Below are 21,425 nucleotides of genomic sequence, written 5' to 3' on the forward strand. Positions count from 1 at the left end.
GTTGTTCAAGGGATGAGAAAATGAACCTTGTTCTTCTGAAAAATCTCAGAAATCAGGCTATACAAAGCCTTGCAACAATACTGTCATCTGTTTAAATACTGGGACTATTGGGGAGGGGAGCTCAGCAGTGGTGGGAAGGCTTTCATGTAGTTACATGTTTATTTTGTTTAATTTTGTTTTTTGTTAACTGTTTTACATATTAATATCAACTCCACGAAAAGAAGGGAAAATAAAGCATTTGGGGAACTAGTGAAAGAATCTTTATATCACAAATATCTACCTGTTTTTAAGAATTCTCTGTAATTGTCCTTAATCTGGTTACTTTACAGTTCTTTGTCATCACCATTTCTAAAACTTACAAATCCTCTCCCGCAGAGTTCAGTATGCATTCCTGATACATTACTGGGCACACATGTTTCACAAAGAAGATACCAGACAAATATGTGATGTTAAAATACTCATGCTTCTACATATATTTATTCTAATACTTCACTGGTCCAAACGCCCCGTTATGAAACCCTTCAGAAATCTGACCTGTAAGGAATCTTGACTTTACTCAGACCTTCTTTTCAGTGGCTACCGGGAAATAATAAAAAAAATAGCAGTTCAAATACTTGCTTTGCTACAGCAGTAAGTAACAGCAGAGATTAATTTCAGAAAATATACTGAAACATTTGAGGAACTGACCATTAAAACAGGCTTCTCTCTAAATATTTATGATCCATTTTATAACTAGAAGAAAGGTGTTCTGGAATACTGATCTCTAGCGTTACACCTACAGATCTACACCACTCACAAATAAATAATAAATATTGATATGTGTGTGTGCAGGTCTACCTACCTCTACTGTATTTTCAATGGGTGTACAATATCCAATATAATACATAAGCTATTTGAGTACCTCACACCAAACTCAAAACACTGTGAAATGCTGTTTCATTTTTACAGTGCTTCAGCAAAGGTTTATACCAAAGCAATGCTTTAATTTTCAATACCAGTGTATAAATGTATTTTCCCTATCAAAGATTTTGTGATGCAAACATGATTATTACCGTACTTGATTTGATCATGGTATTCTAGGAGAGATCAAATAATAAAGGGGTTTTTTCCCCCTTCTTTTTCTAGTGCCTTTTAAAAAAATTCCACTATCAAAGAATGTTAATTTCTAAGGTTTGATCTAGAGATTCCTATGTAAGTATACAATTATTAGGGAAAAAGAGGCACAACAGTGAATATTTTAAAGCAATGTAATCAATATTTTTGCTTTGTGTAGATTTCCCTGCAACAATGAACAAAAAGATCTACTTCAGATTTAGAAACTCAGCTTTAAAGGGAAAGCTAGACAACAAAAAGCAAGAAAGTACTCACCTCTTCACGTAATTTTATCAACTGCAACATGAACGCACAAAAAAGATAAAAAGGAAAGAAATGGCAGGAAAGAAAGATCAGTTGTGTGACAGGATACAGAATTAACATTGACAATTTATCTGTTTACATGTTTAGCATTTAAAAATCACAGACAAACACATTAAAAGAACCTAAACATAGACTACATGCAGAGTTTTTTGAACGAATAAAGATCACTTTCTCACACTGTCACATTAAACAAAGAGAATAGTGTGAAATTCTCTTTTAAACCACATCTAAGACACCATCATGAAATAAAGGGGAATGACTTCATAGAAGTCTATATTATAAAGAAAAAAACAAGTTTACTATTCCTCTCTTCGAAGATTGTACAGCTGAAGTGGTTTTGTATATACAAGTTTGCAGAATGTTTTCTGTATATTTTAGTTGTGACAACTGATTTCTTATTTTACTAGCAGATCTAACTTATTAATAGATGACTGCATCTTTATAGCATGTAACCAGTATTTCAGTTTTTATATACCTGAGTTCTACTGTAACTATATTATCTAATTTTATTATTGAACTTCAGACAGAGGGGTTTTGCCATGAAAAAAAAAAAAAAAGCAGTTTAGTTAAATGGCTCAGAATTATGATTTATTGAACAGCATATTTAAAAATAGACAAAGGAATAGGGAACAACATGAAACATATTTCCCTCAGAAAAGACCCATTCCGGGTTCTTAATCCACTATACAGTATGTGTGTGCATACTTATACAGTATATACATTTATACTTATTAATTTATGCTTGTAAATCAACACAATCTGTTAATAATACTGCTGTGGTAGGTTTACCATAAAACTAAATAAAACCCCAGCCTGATTATCAAGCCATGTTGTAATATACTCTCCCCTTAGAGAGATAGAGAAATTATTTGTTCTGGAACAAAACCTATAATTACTCACAATAAATGTCTGCACAAGAGTGGCTCTTTATAAAAAAATTACAGTTCTCTCACCGATTCCAGTTGAATTCGAAATTACAACAGCTACATAATTACCTCAGTTTATGCTGGTACTTCACCTACAGTTTCATAGCACTAATTTTCAACACATGTAAGCTGAGAATGTTTACTACTACTAAAGTCTCACCAGCATGAAGGAAACAAAAGAACCTCCATTATTCTCTATTGTTTCATATGGCTGGTCTAAAACTGAACGTTAACAAAACCGACAACGAGGCTCTAACGAGATGTAATTAGGAGGGCTACTACACCACACCGACTCTAAGTGAACTAGCTCCTCTGCACGTAGCTTAAAGGAACTTTGCTAGAATTTGGTATAAAGAAAACGGCATTGTCCGCCAAACCAATGCTTAAATTCAAGTGCTTGGCCTATCATAAATTGGTCTCTTTCTCCAGCTCTTCCCCCCCTTTTTTCCCCAAAAAGGCAAACATTAAGGCTCTTTAGAAAGAGACGATCTGGGAGTTGATCACATAGCTATCTTTTCTTTCTGAGGCCACCATTCTTCAGTTGACTATGATACTTAAAGGGCCAAAGTTTAAAACGACTCTCCCGCAATAGAGTCCGTTTGGGCATGCCACCCTGCTATAATCAATGAGAGTTTTAAAATGCTGCACATTTGTTTTTTCAATAGGTCCCAAACAAAAATGTTCTATCTTGTTTGTGCTGCATGGCTGAATTTAAGCTCTGCATGGGATTTGCAGCTAAGCTAAGTAATGGGAGAGGGTTTGGTTGTTTTTTTTTTTAACGTTGGCTGAAAGATATTCATTCAAATTAACAAAAGATGTATTTTTCCCCCATTTAACAATGCTCTTGATGAAAATGTGTTACCTTTACGTTTCCATTTTAAAACATTATTTTTATTATGCTCACCGCTGAACTATAAACAGCGTTAAGCCGTGTGCAGCCACCATTTTAGGTTATGATAATCAGCATATTTTTGAAACAAAGATTTATTTATTTATTTATTTTTGCAATACAGAATTCGATACAAGAGGTAATCTGTTCCTTTGTAGGCTAAAAAAAAAAAAAAAAAAATCTGGTTTACGCTGGTTTGAACCAGTGGAATCTCTTGTGGTTAAGCCTTCTGCTGTGACTAAAATCAAAACTGCGCCACAGAGAGCAAGGGAGCGAGATGGGATGTGTGTGTGTGTGTGTGTGTGCGCGTGTGTGTGTCTGTGAGGCATGTCACGTGACACAGAAAACTACCGAATTTTTTTTAAAAAGCTGATAACGCTACCGCCGTCTCTGTCCGCATATAGATAACGAATAAATGCTGAACTCTATTAAACGCCCTTTACACATTATCGTGGGTCGAACACACAATTTTCTGAACTTATGATGACAGTCTATTTATTTTGCTATAAACCCTCGGCATGTAACGAACAGATTTGTGTCTGGTAATGATCTGCTCTGCCAGGGCTATATGAAATGATACCGACCTTCTTTAGATCTTGGCGAATTAAATTGACCAACTTCACCCCCTGGTCTGTAGCTGAAGTTTGACACACTTTATGCACAGCAAGTCCAAATCTAATATTATCACAACTTTGTAGTCAGAAATTAAGTAGCCACAAAATATTTGTTCACCAGAAATCACTTATAAAATGCATGTATATATGGACACGCAGTTTAACCTAATGAGAATCTATTTAAACTTACTAATGAACATAGTTGCAAAAGAGAAAGGAACACTTGCATCTCAAGGAAGTTGGTAATACTGTACCTGACATTATTTTGGTCGACAAGGATTTCTTATTTAACCCAACATATTCTGTCTCAAAACCATACAAATTGCTACATAAAACAGTTCTATTATTATTAAAGAGAAGCCACAACTTTAAGTAGTGTACCATTGCAATGAAAAACTCCAGGGATTTGAATGAAAAACTTTCAAGGGATTTGCTAAATGTTGGTGGCCAGGATGACAAACAAGACTTGAAAGCAACAAAGGCTGTTTGAGACCACTCCCAGAAAATAAATAACAACCCAATGAACACAATTTCTGGAATTTGGTGAGTGAGGTGGGTTTTTTTTATGCAAGAGGGGATGTCTCTTGATTCTCAACCTCTGAGTGCCTCATTTGACTACATTCACATGGTTCAAATTAAGAAGAAATTAATTTATGCTAAGCAATGTCTTTACTAAACTCTAAGTGCTTTAAAGCACTACATCACTACCTATCTCACTTAACAAAGACACATTTATTTCAAAAGAAACTTTCAATAGCAGAACTGTAAAATTCTTACAACTTCTCAGAGGAAATTTTTGTATACTTTATCTGGTAAAATTAGTTAAGTCTTAGTGTACACATTATAAGGCAATCGTATTCTAATCTGTCATCCAGACATAATGGCTGACACTTATGGGAGACATTTTGGAAAAACAAAGAAGACAAAAGACAAATCATCATTTGCTAATTCTTCAAGCTGTTCCTTGTACTTCAATCTTTCTTCTTGGGAGAACAACTGGAAACTCATACCTATCACCCTACCTATTACAGCTTATAACTTGGCTGTGGTTCACTGTAATTGTACCTTTGAAACCCAACTGCAAAAAAAAAGAAGTTGAATAATGAAAATATCCAGATTGTTTATTTTCCCAATAGTGCCCTATTTATTTCTCGATATTTAGTATGGTCATACTAGCTGCTATACATTAAATTCCTTTTGTCTTCTTTCTCCACCAAAAACATTATGCAAGTGTTATCACGACAACCAAGACTATACCTAAAATGTGCTACCCATGTCTCTTATTTTCCTCTGGGTAACACCTCAGACATCCAGTATTTATATTGGCAGATTTTACCAATACTTGTGGATTGGTACAGGAGCAATTCTGAACTGGCAACCTTTTTCAACACCTCCTGTCAGAAGAGGAATCCTTTCTCTCTTGCTTTCACAGTTTGGTGACTGAATTGAGGAAAACAAACCCACTGTTGTTTGGTTAAACTAATTTAACCTAATCCAAACTTATTGAGAAGTAAAAGTCCTACAGCATCAGGGTCAGGGCCAGTCCACGTACCTATATTTAATTCCACCAGAGAAATTGAAAGCAAGCATTTGAAACATTTTCAAATGTTTTACATGGCTGTGAGTTATACCTGAGCATCTTTCTATCACCTAGTTCAAGTTTTCTACCAACATAATGATGCATAGGAACGAAAGTGTATTAGACCCATGGTTACCGAGTTAAATATGACAATATATCATTTGGGTATCATTTGGGTACCCAAACCTTACATGTGATTTTGATGGCTGGACATTTTAATAAGCTCAATACTCCCTGAAGCTTTTGCACTAACTGCTTGCACTCATAACTGCACGTATAGAAGTACAGATATAAATAAGGATATTTAATAATAAGAAATAAATGTTAGATTTATTATCAAAACAACAGAAAAAATAATGTATTTTTAAAAATACTGGCATTCACATATTTAAAAGAAATTAGGTGACTCCGTCATGGTGCTATTTCATAATATTTTTCAAGAAGGGAATTCAGAACTTTCAAAGGTACAGGGATAACAGTTTCAACTTGGGTTATGGAAAAGGATTTTGATTACCTAAAAGACTACACAAAATTCCTTCAGCAGCCAACATTTTCTTCCATTTCTTCATTTGAAAGAAAAAACCCTCATGTTGACAATTGGTTGAAGGTATCATTTAGTTCCTTGAGAAGAGACCATGTCTCTTCCACCACGTTTGGAAAAAGATCATACCTCACAAAAAGTGCACACATGACCCAGTTATTTAAAGATTCCTTAAAAAGTGAAAATAAAATATTTTATCTCATCCTTACCCATAAGATATTCTGTTATAAGTAATCACAATTGCCCTTTTATGTCTGAATTCACACAATTTTTTCTTGAAAAGTAAAAATAGCAGCACCTTAAGAGAAATAAAATGAGAATCGTAACACTTTCACATGACTAAATTTACAATCATGACATGCAGACTCTTTTCCCTAAAATCACCTTTTCCATAAATTCATTATTTAGGGATAAAACCCACTCTTTATTTTACTCAAATTTTGGAATCTCCCCTTGCAATAATATGTAAATATGAAGATTAATATCTTTTATATTTAATTGTTCACATAGATATCAGAGCTGTTCTAATCTAGTTTTATGTCTCCAGATAAATTGTACCCTGTGTATACTTTCATTAATGTCTGAATTAAAGTCTATTAAAGAGTTTAAAACTTATAGAGCATATTTAAAATACTGTATAAGAATAAGGGTTACAGGGTCTGTGTTTTGAAAGTCATTGTACCGGGTAAGTTTCCAAGTCTTTATTTTTTCTGTTCTTAGTGGAGCTAAGCTTGTACTGAGAGTATAGAGGATATAAAAAATTTCAGAACATTTTTCTGATCCATTTCCTCATTTAGTATCACATTTCTTGAGTAAACATTTAAACAATTTTCACTTTCACTACAAAATAATTCGGATTATATAAGGTCAGAAGAGAAAATCTGACATTTAAGAAAACTTGCAGCTAAATTCTAACGCAAAATGCACAACTTTAATGACATAATTTTCAAAAAGAAAAGAAATATTCTGCTTTCAGAAAAGTGCCAAACAAGTTTCAGCCCCTAAACAAATATTAGCAGGTGGGTCAAAGTCTCATGAATAAAACACTGCCTTTATAATTTTGGGTAGTCTAGCAGGATCCTTACTGTAGTATCCAGAACAACAATACGGGTACAAGATTTTAAAAAAGCCTCAGGATTATCAAGCTTTCATCCATTAAAAGAGACGATGGATAGCATTCTGCATCCTGGTACAACACACATTATGAAAGCATGCTCTTATTACTACAACTTGTGGTTTTGGTACAAGAAGAGAAAATCTGTTTAGGGAAGGAATCACACAAGGAAACTGAGTGGGATACTGCCTAAGTCTGAGCGCACTTTCATTTGTTTTGCCTGCCAGTGTTGATTTAATTATACTGCATTATTATCAAAGCTGCATTATGTACTTTTTTTATTCCTTTTACATGTGTTTGAGGTGAAGACCTTGGCTTTGTCGGCAAACAGCGTGTTTCAAGTTATTTCTTAAGTACTAAATAATAAAGAAAAGAGAAGAAAAGAATTTTTTTAAGATAGCAGACAGTGATCACAAGTTAAAGGGTTAAATGTAAGATCTCCAAGAAACATTTTGAAGTTGATTAAGACCCCAGCTTTGCATTAAATAGTATCACTTCCACATGAGTTGTTGCTAATGCTGTTAAGGAGCAGCTTGAGAAGCCCAGTGTGCCAGTGACCTCCTTCACCCTCCAGCCACCCACTAGGGCTTCTTGATTAGCATCCTACCTGGTTCTCTGAGGAATTCCCGTCATCCCCTAGGAGCTCATTCCGCACCTCATCACTGTAGGCGATTCGTGACCTTTTCTGTAAAACAAAAAGAAAAAAGGGTTAGGAAGTAAAGCTCCGAAGCCATTGGTATCAAGGCTGATCATCTTAAACCTCGAGAGCCCCCTAATGGATACCTATTTGATAAAAAAAAAAAAATAAATCTGCAAGTAAAAGTTATTACAAAGTTCTTCAACTGCTGTATCTTGGCAAATCTGCATGGTAAAACCTCAGTATTTCTAAGACAGTCACACCTTTAACACTGCAGCAATGAAAGCAGCTTCAGTGAAGCTCAGGATAAGCAATATGTGATCCCAGTTATGTTAGTGGAGTAACCAGAGAGGCAATAGACAATGATATCAGAAGCAATCAAGAAAAGCCAGGGCAAGAACCAAACGTATTTTTTTGAGGAACGCTTGCTAGCTGGACACAGAACTCAACTGCAGGGATGCCACTAAACAGGAAAGGAAGATTGAGTTTTTCCTATATAAATAAAACGTAAATAAACCCGAACAACACACATTTGATATACCTGATTGCATTTAAAGATGTAAAAAATTAACAAGACTTCTCTATGCTGCTAAAGCTATGATGGCTTACTGGGAAAGGATTAGAAACTAAAGGGCAAAAGAAAGAAGAAAAAACAACAGGACAAGGAAATATTGGTTTACAGTAGTTCAAGGAAACACCATGAAACTGGGACAGTCATTCATGGGATCCTTACAGTTGTTATTCACAGCTTATGATCATCATGTTGATTCTAAACTAGAGCAAGTGCCAAGTAATGGAAAGTAAATGTCTGAAGATTACCAGGGTAGCACAGCATTCAATGGAACAATGGGGAAGTCCATAATGAGAACATCAGCCCAGCTTTCAATGTCTCTGTTAGCCAAATAATGGGTCCTTAGTCAGTTAATATTTACCATTAAAAGAGATACAGAGTTTTTAGCATATTTTCTATCTTTTTTCTTTCTTTTTTTGAGAGTAGTTATGATAATTTTTAAACTTCATCAGAGGAAGAAACCCAAGAGTAGCAAGAACTAAGCTGTAGGGCCTTCTTTTACCGATGGGAGCTTCCCTCACACCCTGCCATGGCAGTGACTACCACTGGGAACTCAGACAAACCCAACCCCTCCTCAAACCTTCCCTAATTGCTCCATCATGCCAAAAGACTTGTTTGAGACTAAGGGTCAGGAAACAACCCACTAGAAATTATACTGAGCACAGGGAAATTCATTACCTTTGTGACAAAGAAGTTTAGAAGTGGGTCATCCCTTATGCTTGGGGCCTAGCAGTGGAGTAAGCCTCGCATTGGTCACCTCAGAGCAAAACATTTTAGCTCTTTATACTGTGTAGTTCACCCTTTAGAACCAATATCATCATTACAAAGCTTACCGTTTGTGATTCAGTTGCCAGTGTTCAGATCTAGATTATGTACCAAAGCTACAGATGTAGAAAGGACAAAGCATACCACGGACCTACAACATGAGGTGAATTGTGCCAAATCTTTTGGAGATCTCAGCTGTCACAGTTTCATACTAACCAAGCTAAAGTAGTCTACAGCATTAAAGGAAATGAGAACCTTTAAACAGGCTGTGGTATCAGAGCTGCCTGTTTAAATTATTCATTTCATCACTATGGGGGACTAAAACACTCCACAGTATGCAAGAATATCATATGGAGATCGGTTTTGTTTTTCTCTTTTTTCACCAAAAAGCCAACAAATTGGCATAGATTGCTCAATTATATTATTTTCCTATTTTTATTTGATACATATCAAATAAGGAAGGAAATTACAAATATATACCAATAAATATCTAATCTTCTTGTCTGATTAAGATTCAGTCTTAAGACTTCATTTGAGGTCTAGTAGTTCAATTGTACAGTTTCCCCCAATTTCACAAAATGACTCAGCCCCATTGATTCTGTTAGAGTTGAATGTATTTATCATTATTAGACTGAGATGAGGAGCATGATGCTTCACGAGTTTGTTCTCCAGTGAACAAGCTGCCTAATAATATGTAGGGACTGAGATGGTCCTTGGTTGGTTACACATCATTTATTTGCAAGACTTAAGTGGATGATATTCTTAAGAGCCAGCATGGGAGAAAGGAAAAAGCATATACTTTATGGAAAAGAAATAAATGTTAATAGCAATACAATTTTAAGAGGCCCTTTATAATCCTTTATATCATCACCACTGAACTTAATAAATATATTTGTATCATTGTTCTTTTATTGCAATAATCTGTCATGATCTGAAAATCAGCAATTATATTAAAGAAATAATGCTTTGACTACAATTAGTTACAACTCTTTGCCATAATCAATAAATAATTTGATACTAGTTTTGATCACAGTTTCACTTCCAAATGAATCAATAATATAAAAGGAAAGGCCTTTGTACTGAAGTGTTCATTTATTCTTTCAGGATTTGTCCAAAGTATCAATACCTTGAATTACTATTCTTATTTCTATTAAAGTATTATTGGTTAACACTTCCGAATGTGGCTATACAAGTTAGTTTGGCTTGTCTGAACTCTGTAATTAAATAATTTTCTATTTTTTTTTTATTCATAACTATCAGCTGTTTATAAATATGTACTTTAGCCAAATGCAATGATAGTTTGAGCTGGAAATGTCACACACTCTGCTACAGTTTGAAGGAACCCAATTCATAATGCATTTTATAAATAGTTAATGACTTCTATACATAAGCTAACCAGGCAAATCAAGAAATTGTCAACATTTTTAGTCTTAGTTGTCAGTTACCACTGCCTACTGGTACTTTATATGTATGTTTCTAGAAAAGACAGAAGCTTTACAGAGTTCGTAATCCAAGGCATTTCTGGGCAGCTCAATATAGGTTTAAGAGGTTCTGTGTGCAGGTTTTTTTGTCTGTAAAGGTCTGTCATATATTGAAGTTTTCCTGGTATTTTATATTTTCTTGTATATATCTAGACAAAAAGTCTAAGCACACAAGTGCTTTTGCTCAGTGTATATGTTTCAAATGTACCATGTGCCCAAACACAGGGTGACACAAAAGGGTTAAGCTACTTTCTACAGGAACTTCAAGACAGAGAAAGTTTCAGGGGCTGTTTTAAATGTACTACAGTACCCATTCCTTCTGACAAGGAAGAATTTCTGATTCCAAGCAGACCTCTCTTGGTTTATGAACAGGATTTCTGCATACCGATTGGGTGATTTCCTTAAAGCCCTGTTCAAACAGATACACTTGCTCAGTTCTGTCTGGCAATTTGGCTTTAAACAATCTGTCTACTTGACCCAAGCCTTAACATTTCCCAATAGAACTGAATGTCTTCATGGGCAAGCCCAGCTAAATTAGAATTGAAATGAATTAACTCAGCTTAAACTAATTAAGATCTGTGATCTGCAGAACCACCCCCCTGTATGATTCTACATGTGAAGCAGAGTACACGTAACCAGACTGTAAGAATTCTGCTATACTACTAATCTGAGCATACCAATGAAGTTCGTCTATTACTAAAGCATATGAGAAGTTAATTTCCATGGCCTACACATGGCAAAGCAATTGCTTAAATTGCCTCACCTGGGAATTTAATACAATGTTATCATCAGACCAGCCACACTGTAAATAGATTTATAATGCTTTCCATGTGCTAGGCTAGGTTGCATATGAATTAAGTAATGATCTGGTATTACAATACAATCAGCTAGTTCCCACACCTGGCAGACAGGATATTTTGCTAAATTACTACCTATACAGATACATCACAACATAAAAACAGAAAAGGTAATGGGAAGAGAAACAATCTACATGGTGTATGACCGAATTTTACATGGTAACCAAATAAGATGTAGATAGAAAGAGGGATCCAAAATAATCTATTTCCAACATCTGCACAACAGAACACATACTTATTCATTTCTATTCAATTTTGGCCTAATTTTCCGCATTCTATACTTTAATTACCATCCACATTCTGAAATGTTCCCATTAGCGAAGGCCAGAACTAGCCTATGCCCCTTCACTTCAACGCACTTCCAGCAATCAGCCAAATAATTGATATAAAGTATTGTACATTTTCATATGTGAACTGAAGAATAGCTTTCCCCCTCCTAAATGCTAAGCAGCCCCCCAAACAGATGAGCAAACCTAGGTTCATTTCAGACAAAAGATCCAGCAAATCCTTTCATCCCAACCTCTCAATTTTTCAGGCTCAATGTTTTAAGAACAGATTAAACAGATTTTTTTTGTGGAATATGCGTAAATAAACAAAAAGGCTTATTTATCCACAAACATCTGTTTTCATACAAAATTCATTAGAATTTCCTAGTATATATAAATGTTCAAAAAAAAAATCGCCAGGCATCTGTTTCACGGTTTGGCCCTGCTCTAGATGTAAATAAATACTCAAGATTAACATAACCAAAAATAATTTATAGGAATAAATTAGATTTTATTTTCTGTTCTTTGAGAGTAGTCACTTTTGCCACTGCTCTCACTGAAAGCAAGGTGAAAAAAGTGACCTGATCCTCAGATGGATAGCTAAATACTGCAGAACATACACTTTCATCTCTGCCTTTTGGAATAAGTTTTTAAGTATTTTTTGCTGAGCAGAAATGGAAAAGATACAGTTTAACAAATTCAGAGGAAAAACAAGAGATCCTACTCAACAATCTTAAAGCTTACGTTTAAACACAAACACAAAATAATTTCTGAAAAAATTGAAATAGCTTTAAAATCATGTTCAAACATCAGTTTTCAAGACTTCTACATCTCTGTGCAGAGGTGATCCAGGAACAACAGCTTAGACACTTCAGACTGTAATACCTGTTCCTAAGTAGCTTAGTTTTTAGCAGTTGGGTGTAAGAAGCAGGAAACTTATTACATAGTGCTAATATACCACCTGATGCAATGCCAGACTTCCAAGCATTTCCTTAAGAAAATTTAAACACCCTAAAGCTGATACATTTCTGTCCAGAAGTAAATAACATCTATTCTACAAATCCACTGAAACTTCTGATTGAAAGAATCAATTCAACAGTACGTGTCAGCTGGCAAAAGTCAATGTCTCAGCCACCTCCAGACTTGCCTCCCTCCCTGCATGCAGAGGGAATAGGCTGCAGGCAACTCTGAAAGAGAAACACACATCAGAACCCGTGTTCTGCCACTCTGCCAAGTGTCAACAGCCTCCTACAACGGTGGAGAGAAATCAAACCTCAAGTGCTAATGTGAAATTAATGCAGAGATACTATCACCCGTCTTAAATAGATGTCACAGGTCCATAAATCTTCTTTTCAGTAATCCTCATCAAACACACTTTCAGTTTCATTATGGGGTGAGGGCAGGGAGGAAGGTCAAGCAAACCCCCATGAGGATATAACACACTGTGTTGGTCATGAAAAATGGCAGCTTCTGGCCACAAAACTACTTCCACCTCAAACTCATGACCAGGGGACCATGTACGTCACCAACATGGCAGATGCTTAAACAACTGCTACACTGCACGGGCTGTGGGTAGGGAAGAAAACAGGTGACCTGTGGGAGAACTGAAATTCACTGTTTCTGTGAATTTATGGAGTAACAGAGGATGACTCCTATCGTATTCCTATTTGTATTTAGAAAACCAGCTTTTATTTACTTGAGCTCTGAATTTTAACCTTAATAACCTAGAAATGGAAAGATTTTTCAAAATTCAAAAGGATGGAACTGACTTCTGCCTCATTCTATTTTTTAGATAATGCTAAAAAACTCACTATCATCACTTCCCTTTTAAGATTACACCTACCAAAGACTAATATAATGAAATACAAGAGTTGTAAATCCAAGCATGGAAAACTTCAGGTAAGTTTTGCTTGGGCTTGGACAGCACTCTCCAAACATAACAAGTAATAACTCCTCTTAGCCTGGTGTATAAATCAATTTTTTTTTTTAAATTATAACCACTCAACTTTTTGCTTGTTTAAATTACCCCATATTATTATAAAATCTTGGTCCCTATATATATATATTTAATTGGAATTTAGTTTCTGCAAGGTGCCTTCAGTGTTGGGCTGCTCTGCACAACAGTTTGCCAGCCTTTTTCCTCACGTATCATAACCTCAAAACATGCCAGGCATCAGCTGCTGCATAAAAACTGGGTGTATCTTCAGATTTAACCATAACATCTCTGCAGGCCAACAGAGTGATGTGTAACTTCTGCACTGCCAATCTGCAGTTATTTCACTATCTACTTTTACCTACAGCTGCTTGTCTGCCCCTGTAATATGCTTTTCAGTACTCGAATTTCAGTGTTTCATCCAACCCCTTTCCATTGATTCCTTCAAATGACCATTATTAAACTATCGTCTTTCATTACAAAACCTGTATTTACACATCTACTCAGCTGGCTGAGTTAACCAATTTGTCTATTCAGTCAACAGACATTCCTTTAAATTGTGTATGAGACCACTCAAATTCATTCCTTCCCAGATTCACTTTCACAAAAAGCCTAGTTCTTCCTTGTAACCACCTTGTGCATGTTCAAAGAGCAGTCTGATAATCTAGCCTGTTAAATTAGAATTTGGTTGGTGTTAGTGCCTTTTGCCTTGATACATATAGGAAGCATTGGCATATATTGGCCTAATTTGTTGACAAAGATTGGAGCTTGCAGACCCTTCTTTACCTCAGCCATTTCACTCAGCAGTGCTGGAAGAAAAGGCCAGAGGAAGGTTGGAGACGGGGGAACACACTCTCTCCCTGACTCAGACACAGCTTAAAAATAAAGGTGTCTCAGGGGTAAAACCACATTTGATACAGGCTCAAAGTAACCCCCAAATTGACTATTTATTTGGGTGCTGGGGGAGCTAAGTGGGATAAATTCTGTTGTTTATACCATAGCTTCACACTTGGACTTTGAGGGAAAAGACACGTGTCCAGACTGTGATCTCAACAAAACATCCAGATGCAAAGAAGAGGAACAGCCAAAATTAACTCAGTATTGTTGACAGATAAACTAATCCACAATTCCTGTTCAAGCTAAACTGCAGAAATATTTAAGGGTGTTCAATCTCTACAACAAATCATAGAAGACTCTCACTCCTAAAACAGACTTTAAGAAGTCATGTGAGTCACTAATGTCTTATAGGCTACTGTTCTTCTACAGAAGTCTCTGAGAAATCTGAATAACTTAAAGGTCAACATAACCAGGCTACAAAAATAAGTTTATTTTGAGAATGGTTTAATTGTGGCAGATCTTTGCACACAGAACTGCTAGATGCACGTAATAAGCATACATGTAAGAGCTACAAGTTTCTCTGAAAAATTAAGGAAAATTCTTAAGGATAATGATGGAACAGAGTACCCCTAGTGCCTTTTTCAAGCATGTCACCAGCTTATGTTTCTTTTAAGAAATCTTCATTGGTCTTCTCAACTGATCTTGCTATAATGATCCAACTCATATATTATAGTGGTTCCTTTTTTTACCAGAAGTTTGCTTTTGTTCCTTTTCTTTTTAATCCAGTCTATTACTACACAACCTCATTTATCCAACCAATGCTATTTAGAGGACAAGGAGCAACTACACAGCAGGATCATGTACTTCAGACTGTTTTGTGATCCAAAGACTTTATGCTGTGCGTTAAGGGTGTAATTAACATAAGTGTTTTCTAAAACTTGGAGGTGGAAGATAAACTCCTCTGTGTTGGATCAACACAGAGATGAACCCAGAAAATGAAAATACGGAGATATTTTCCTCCAAGGGAAGAAGTTTATACTATGAGTGCCAACTTTTAAAGAGAGTGTTCCCAAAGACAGTGAGTCAGGGAGGAAAAAAAAATCTTAAGGAGGCTTAAGATTTTTCAGTTAATTAGTTCACACTAATTAGTTCGTGGTGAAGGATGATAAACATCTAAGATAAACCAAAACATTAAATGTTCATTAAAATATCTTTGTTTCAGCCAGTATTTCCACCTGGAGCCTAGATTCCCATTGCTAACACTAACAAGACATCTGCTGGTATATTCCAACAGCTTCTTCCTTTCCCAGGAAAAAGGTTCCCAAGTTTCACTTTTTTCCTCCATTTGATACTTAATTGCCTTTATCAGTCTCTACCTACATTCTCTGGCCTCACACTACAGAGATCAGCAACTGTAATGAAAATCTATAATTGGGCTGAACCAGTTGCCATTCTTGAATACTACCACAATCTTTCTCAGTTCTCCCATTCCCTGGATTTCTAATAGTAGGCAAAGCCTAGGAAAGATGGCATTTTTTTAGGCTTTCCAATTAGAAGTACAATTTTGATACAGAGCTCAGTTCTATTAATAAATTATACATTTTGTCTACTGTGAACTCCAAGAGTAAAAACGAAAATGAAGCCAAAAAGACAGGTCTCATTTCGGACACCCAGAATGAGAGCAGGGAGATGAATGAGATGTTTCCAAGGCAGATGAATTGTCCCACCTACATTTGTGCTACTCTGATAGGATCTATATTAAACCAAAGAAACTTAAGCAGACCTTTCCAAAAATACTTTTTAGTGCATAAAAATCTATTCTTAGACACTGTCCTTTTTTTTCACTGATCATGCAGCCTCTTTCTGCTCATATATTGATATGTTGTTTAATTTCTGAAAATAATACATAAGAAATGTTCAGTTGAGCCCTAAGAATACTAATCACAATATGAAAAACTCTATTCAATGAGAGTAGCAGAGGATAATTTCTGACTTCATCATGAAATAAAAATAAAATAATGCTTGATGCAAAGAACAATCAAAGAGAAATGTGGTGTAATAATGGTGGTTTGCATACAAATATACCCACATGGTAATCATTCTGTGTATTTCACTGCAAGCATTTCGGACCGTGAGCATGTTAGCTCAAACTGCTGATTAATGAAAAGGAAAATGAAAAATACTTTCTGTATAACACAGCCCAGTCAAAACTAATATTTGCATCTTACTGTTCATGTTCCCTGAATTTGTCATTTTTGCCCTGACGTAGCTGGGATTCCTTTCCTTCCTTCTAGAAGATATGTACTTACACACAGACATGTTGCCTTCTCCAAAAGATAGAAAAAAATTGTCTGAGTTTAGTAATTGTACTAGTTAAGTGGCCACAATTTGACTTTGAAGTTTGTAGCAGATTGAAGGGGGAGTAAATTTGTACTTTTACTGCTCCCTACCAGGCACTACTGGGACAGCACCAGTTGTTTCATGCTGTGTTAAATCAATAGCTAATATGGTAAAATACTAGCCCAAAGCTCAGACATGGCATTTTCTAGTTTTATCACAAGCTGATGATGAGCAGTTCTTGCTTTACACTACCTGAGATAAAAGTCAGTAAGTAATCCACTACCTCTAATTTATCAAACCAAAGTCCTCCTCCTTTTTGTATTGCCTCTGCATTTGAGTTCCTAAGTCTCTCTATCCAGTGAAAACACTTATTAAAAAATATCACTGTAGTATACATATCCTTATGTAAAATAGCCATGCTAACCCATTCCGTACTTGATTCATTTTTTCAGAACACAGTGTAAGGGAAAGGGAGTATATTTACACAAAATATTGGTGTTTACAAAATATTTGGCATTTAAAGTGTTTTTCTGATAGACAAGCTTCGGCTAACTTGTTGTTTTTCCTGTTATCTGTAGCACAGTCTGAAATTCTGCTTCTAAGTGGACCAACGTACCACACAAAGAATAATGAGAAACACCAGTACTGGCAGTAGCTCATTTCCCAGTAAATACTGATGTCCAAACTGAAAAAACTCACTGAGTATTTCTGTTTTGTCCCTGTTCCTATGTTGTCACCAACAATGTTTACACATTTCTCTTGATCTTGTTTATAGCTGCCTAGATTTTCACTGTCAACACAATGTAGTGTGAACCTTAAGGAAAATCTCACTTTAATGTATGACTGCCTAAAGACTGCTACATCAGTCAAAGCTTCAATTAGTCCAGAACTTGTACTGCCTCCTATAGTGGCCATTAATGGATAACAAGGGGAAATCTTAACGAACAGAGCAGGGATGGAATGATTCCCATTTCAGTAAATGTAGCCAGTTTATGATGATCAGCAGTTCAGGGAGTTTGAGGTACATCTAAGATCTTCATACTTAATAAACCTTGATGGTTACTGCTTACATAATACTTCTTTTATTTAAATAGCAACTGAACAGACATTCATGCACAGGAAGAAAGATGCTCAGATCTCAATATTATGGCGAAGATTAAATTCAAAAGTTATCCCACTCTTCATTTAAAAAACCCTGAAGTTCCAAACAAAGAATGTAATGATTAACGTATCAAAAGGAATTAATTTGTATCACAGAATGCTGTAGCATCTCTTCCATGGGGTATGTATTTGCAATAGGAATTTAATACATAGGATCTCATCTTTACGGGATGAACTCCACAGTAAGAGAACAATTATCTAATTAATTACTTTCCAATTTCTGCTCATACAGGTCATTTGCTCTCCCAATCTCTTATTAAAATATGGCAAATATTCAAATTATTCATATTAGAAAAACAGAACTATACTCTACAGTCATATTATATCTCTGCTCAGCTCCTTTGAAGTGCGAGAAAGGCCCAGTACCATTTGACCAAACATCTGTCCCTCCACCCCACCAGCTGTTTTTGCATGGCACAGTGTAGAAACTTCTGGTATAACAAAGCTGTTAGCATCAAATACAGATGATCTGATACAAAGAAAAACAAAGTTTAATAGCATATGGCAAACATAATAGTTTCAACTCCAATTCATGAACCTGACATGCAAAACCAATGTGGAAAGAATATATGGAAGGGAAGGAAAAAAATCCAAATGTGTAGAACATATCTGGATTTTTGATTCCTAAACATTCAGAGACTCAAACTTAGTCTTAAATTTATTCAATAATTTTAAAGATGCAAATTTATGCAGTAATCTCACAGAGTGACAGCAACCATTCTACTAAAATCTCAGATGATGTACCTGTAGCTCTTTCCCTTTCCCTATCATTCATCAATTTTCCATCTTACACCTTTCACAGCTTGTACCTCCTTACCCCAGTTTATCACATGCTTTCACCAGTGTGATCATACCTACCTCTTTCTAGCTCAAAGTGTGATGAAATATCATATTTTGCTCCCTTTCCCACCACTCATCTAGCCACTCCCTACTGGTTCCCTTCCTCTGCTCAGATATTTGGGTCTTACTCTAAACTCTCCCTCTTAAGCCCCCACAGGACCATAAACTGAACAGGAGTGATCACCTTGAAGTGACCATTTGTCCACTGCCATTGTCCACTGCTACTACAAGGCATTTAGAGGCAGCAGGATGATAAAAATCTATCAAAATACTCTTGTTTTAAAAATTTATTGAACCTTGGCTTGCATGTTGGGAGTATTTTGTTACAACCTTTCTGCAAGAGAGGTGGAGAAAGTTCAGTAAGTAAAAAAGAGCTTAATAGGTGAGATGTTTTTCAGTCTGAAAGATCATGAGAAATAGCAAATTATGGTTCCAGCTGATCTTGAACACACTGTATAGTGAACCATTCATGTTCTTATTTAATTATTTACCTAGATTTTGCAAGGGATAAAAAAAATGTATGATCACAGTTTGAATCAACAGATAAGTAAATCTAAAGTATAAAATATGTATTAGGGTCTTTCAGAAGATATTTATAAGTAAATGGACCAGGAATTAATTTTTGTTAATTCCTAACATTTGTGTAATAAAAAAACCCTTACATAAAATGATAGTTATTTCATACTCAAATATATCCTGAAAATTTCCAAGCACTGAAGTAGATACAAGTTGCTCATAAGGATGCCCTTAGAGTAGCACTTTTTAACTGGCAAAAAGTGTTCAAGACTAAATTCATGGCTTGGATGGCTGTCAACCTGGCAAAAACTTGTTCTGCAGAAAAACTAGGAGAGTGATACTTGAGCATTTACTACAAAATGTAAGAGACTCCACAGTTAAGCAGCAAAAATGGCTGCATACAGCTGATTTGGGGCATATTTTTATTTGAGAATGAAAAGCTACTATTGTATCTTAAAAAATGTATTATCAAAAAGTGTTTGCTAGGCCATTAGGATTCCCAGCTTGTATTTCACATTTTTGATCTAAACACCTCATCAAAAAGAAGATATTTCAGTAGCTTATTATATCATGAAAGAATCATTGCAAGGGATCATTAGAAAGCAGTATGTGTTTTCCTAAACAGTATTTCCATCGATGGCCACTAAGGCTGGTACATTTGTCTATATCACTCTGGAAAACACAGTCAAGACCTAGCGGCTGGATTTCCTCTTCCACCCTATTATGGATCAACTTTGCCTAAAGAGACAAAACCCCGTAAGTGCAGAAATTGCCGTTAAGCCACAAACCAGATACACTGAATAAATTTATTTAGCCACTCTCTGCTAAAGGGGGAGAAGCATTCTCTCTAATCAATCTAATTTCATATAGGAACATCCCTGGTGTCAGCATTCCGTTGTTCTCAGGGGTTAGACAGTCCCCATTGTTACTAAGAAGAAACTACCAGTCCACTATCTCAAAGAGAATGGTGTGCATATATATTTCTCCTCTGACTGTTTGATTTACAGACCTGAGGAATATGGATTACCTCTGTTATCTGCACAAGCAAGCTCTCCTAGAATCTTGGCATTCAGTCAACTTTTATCTTGGGGACCCCAAATCGTAGTGTTAGGCAACACAGAGCACCTATCTCGACTGAACTGTCATACAAATAGATTTTTGTCAGATGTTCAATTTGTATTGGGGAGCATGCCAGCAAAAACAAAAGTCAGCAATTTAAAACAACAAACCAGGCCCTGTGCTGACAGGAACAAATTACTATATTCCAAATGAATAAGAATTACTGCAGATCACAGATCCTCAGTATGAGCACTATACAAAGGGTGGAAAAGTGTTCCTCGAATTAATTCTTTCTGGTAACTCCATGGTCTGAAACAAAAAGAGACTGAGTACAAACAAAATACAACACAAAATAATACAAATAAGTTTATAAAAGCACATAAAGTGGTACAATCAAAGAGGAATTATTTAACAACTGGTAGTGCTAAGACAGGAGATGAGCAAAGACTCATTAGAGTTCAAAACTAAACTTTTGCAGTTGGTCAAACGGTGCATCAGTGTGTTGTACTTCTAACAACTCCCAGATCGGCTTTCTAGGCAATGACCTTACAGAGGCTGAGTGCACTGCAAGGTGATGCATGCATCTTTTGGGGCAAAGATAGAAGTAGCTGCAAAAACACAATACATTTTGTTAGCCCACCCTAGGAGCAAAACTTATTTCTGTTCTTCCACAAACCACACAGAAGGTCTAGCACAATCTTTTCAAAGAAATCTTCTGATCACTCTGTAATTATTCCTTTTCGAGTGACCCCATTCCATAACACACCATTCATGAAAAGACCTTGAAAACATTTTCCCTCTGAAACTTGGTAGTGTGCTAACAGACCTTAGCATTTGAACTAGGAACTATTTTACTTTTATGGATTACAGCACTTAAAAAAGAAACTTTCATCTGCAAGGTAATTGGAATGAAATTTGTCTAAGTAATTTTTTCTGTTTCTTTTTTGCCATTTGCAATGGTTTTGGGATTTGTTTTGTTTTTTATCTCTGTTGAAAAACTCAGCATGTTCACTTATATTCCATCTCCTTTCCTGACAAATAAAAGAATTTCCAATCTTGTCTTTGCGACTCTATAATTTCTTA

The 21,425-nt window shown here is 35.7% G+C and overlaps 1 protein-coding gene across 5 annotated transcripts in view; it reads right to left on the reverse strand.

The window, feature by feature from the left end:
• VTI1A (vesicle transport through interaction with t-SNAREs 1A) overlaps window positions 1-21,425 on the reverse strand; it is a 263,102-nt gene that overhangs the window by 203,043 nt on the left and 38,634 nt on the right. For 3 of the 5 annotated variants that reach the window (XM_027883626.1, XM_027883629.1, XM_027883628.1), the window contains exons 4-5: window positions 7,687-7,764; window positions 1,369-1,389 (exon numbers count right to left, since the gene is read on the reverse strand). In XM_027883626.1, coding sequence (XP_027739427.1) covers window positions 1,369-1,389; window positions 7,687-7,764 — 99 coding nt within the window. The remainder of the gene's footprint in view (window positions 1-1,368; window positions 1,390-7,686; window positions 7,765-21,425) is intronic. The other 2 variants (XM_027883627.1, XM_027883630.1) reach the window with 1 other exon arrangement.

This window comes from Empidonax traillii, unplaced genomic scaffold (assembly GCF_003031625.1).
Source record: "Empidonax traillii isolate 1590-97213 ecotype Southwest subspecies unplaced genomic scaffold, ASM303162v1 scaffold130:size970688, whole genome shotgun sequence".
In the NCBI taxonomy this organism is placed as follows: domain Eukaryota; kingdom Metazoa; phylum Chordata; class Aves; order Passeriformes; family Tyrannidae; genus Empidonax; species Empidonax traillii.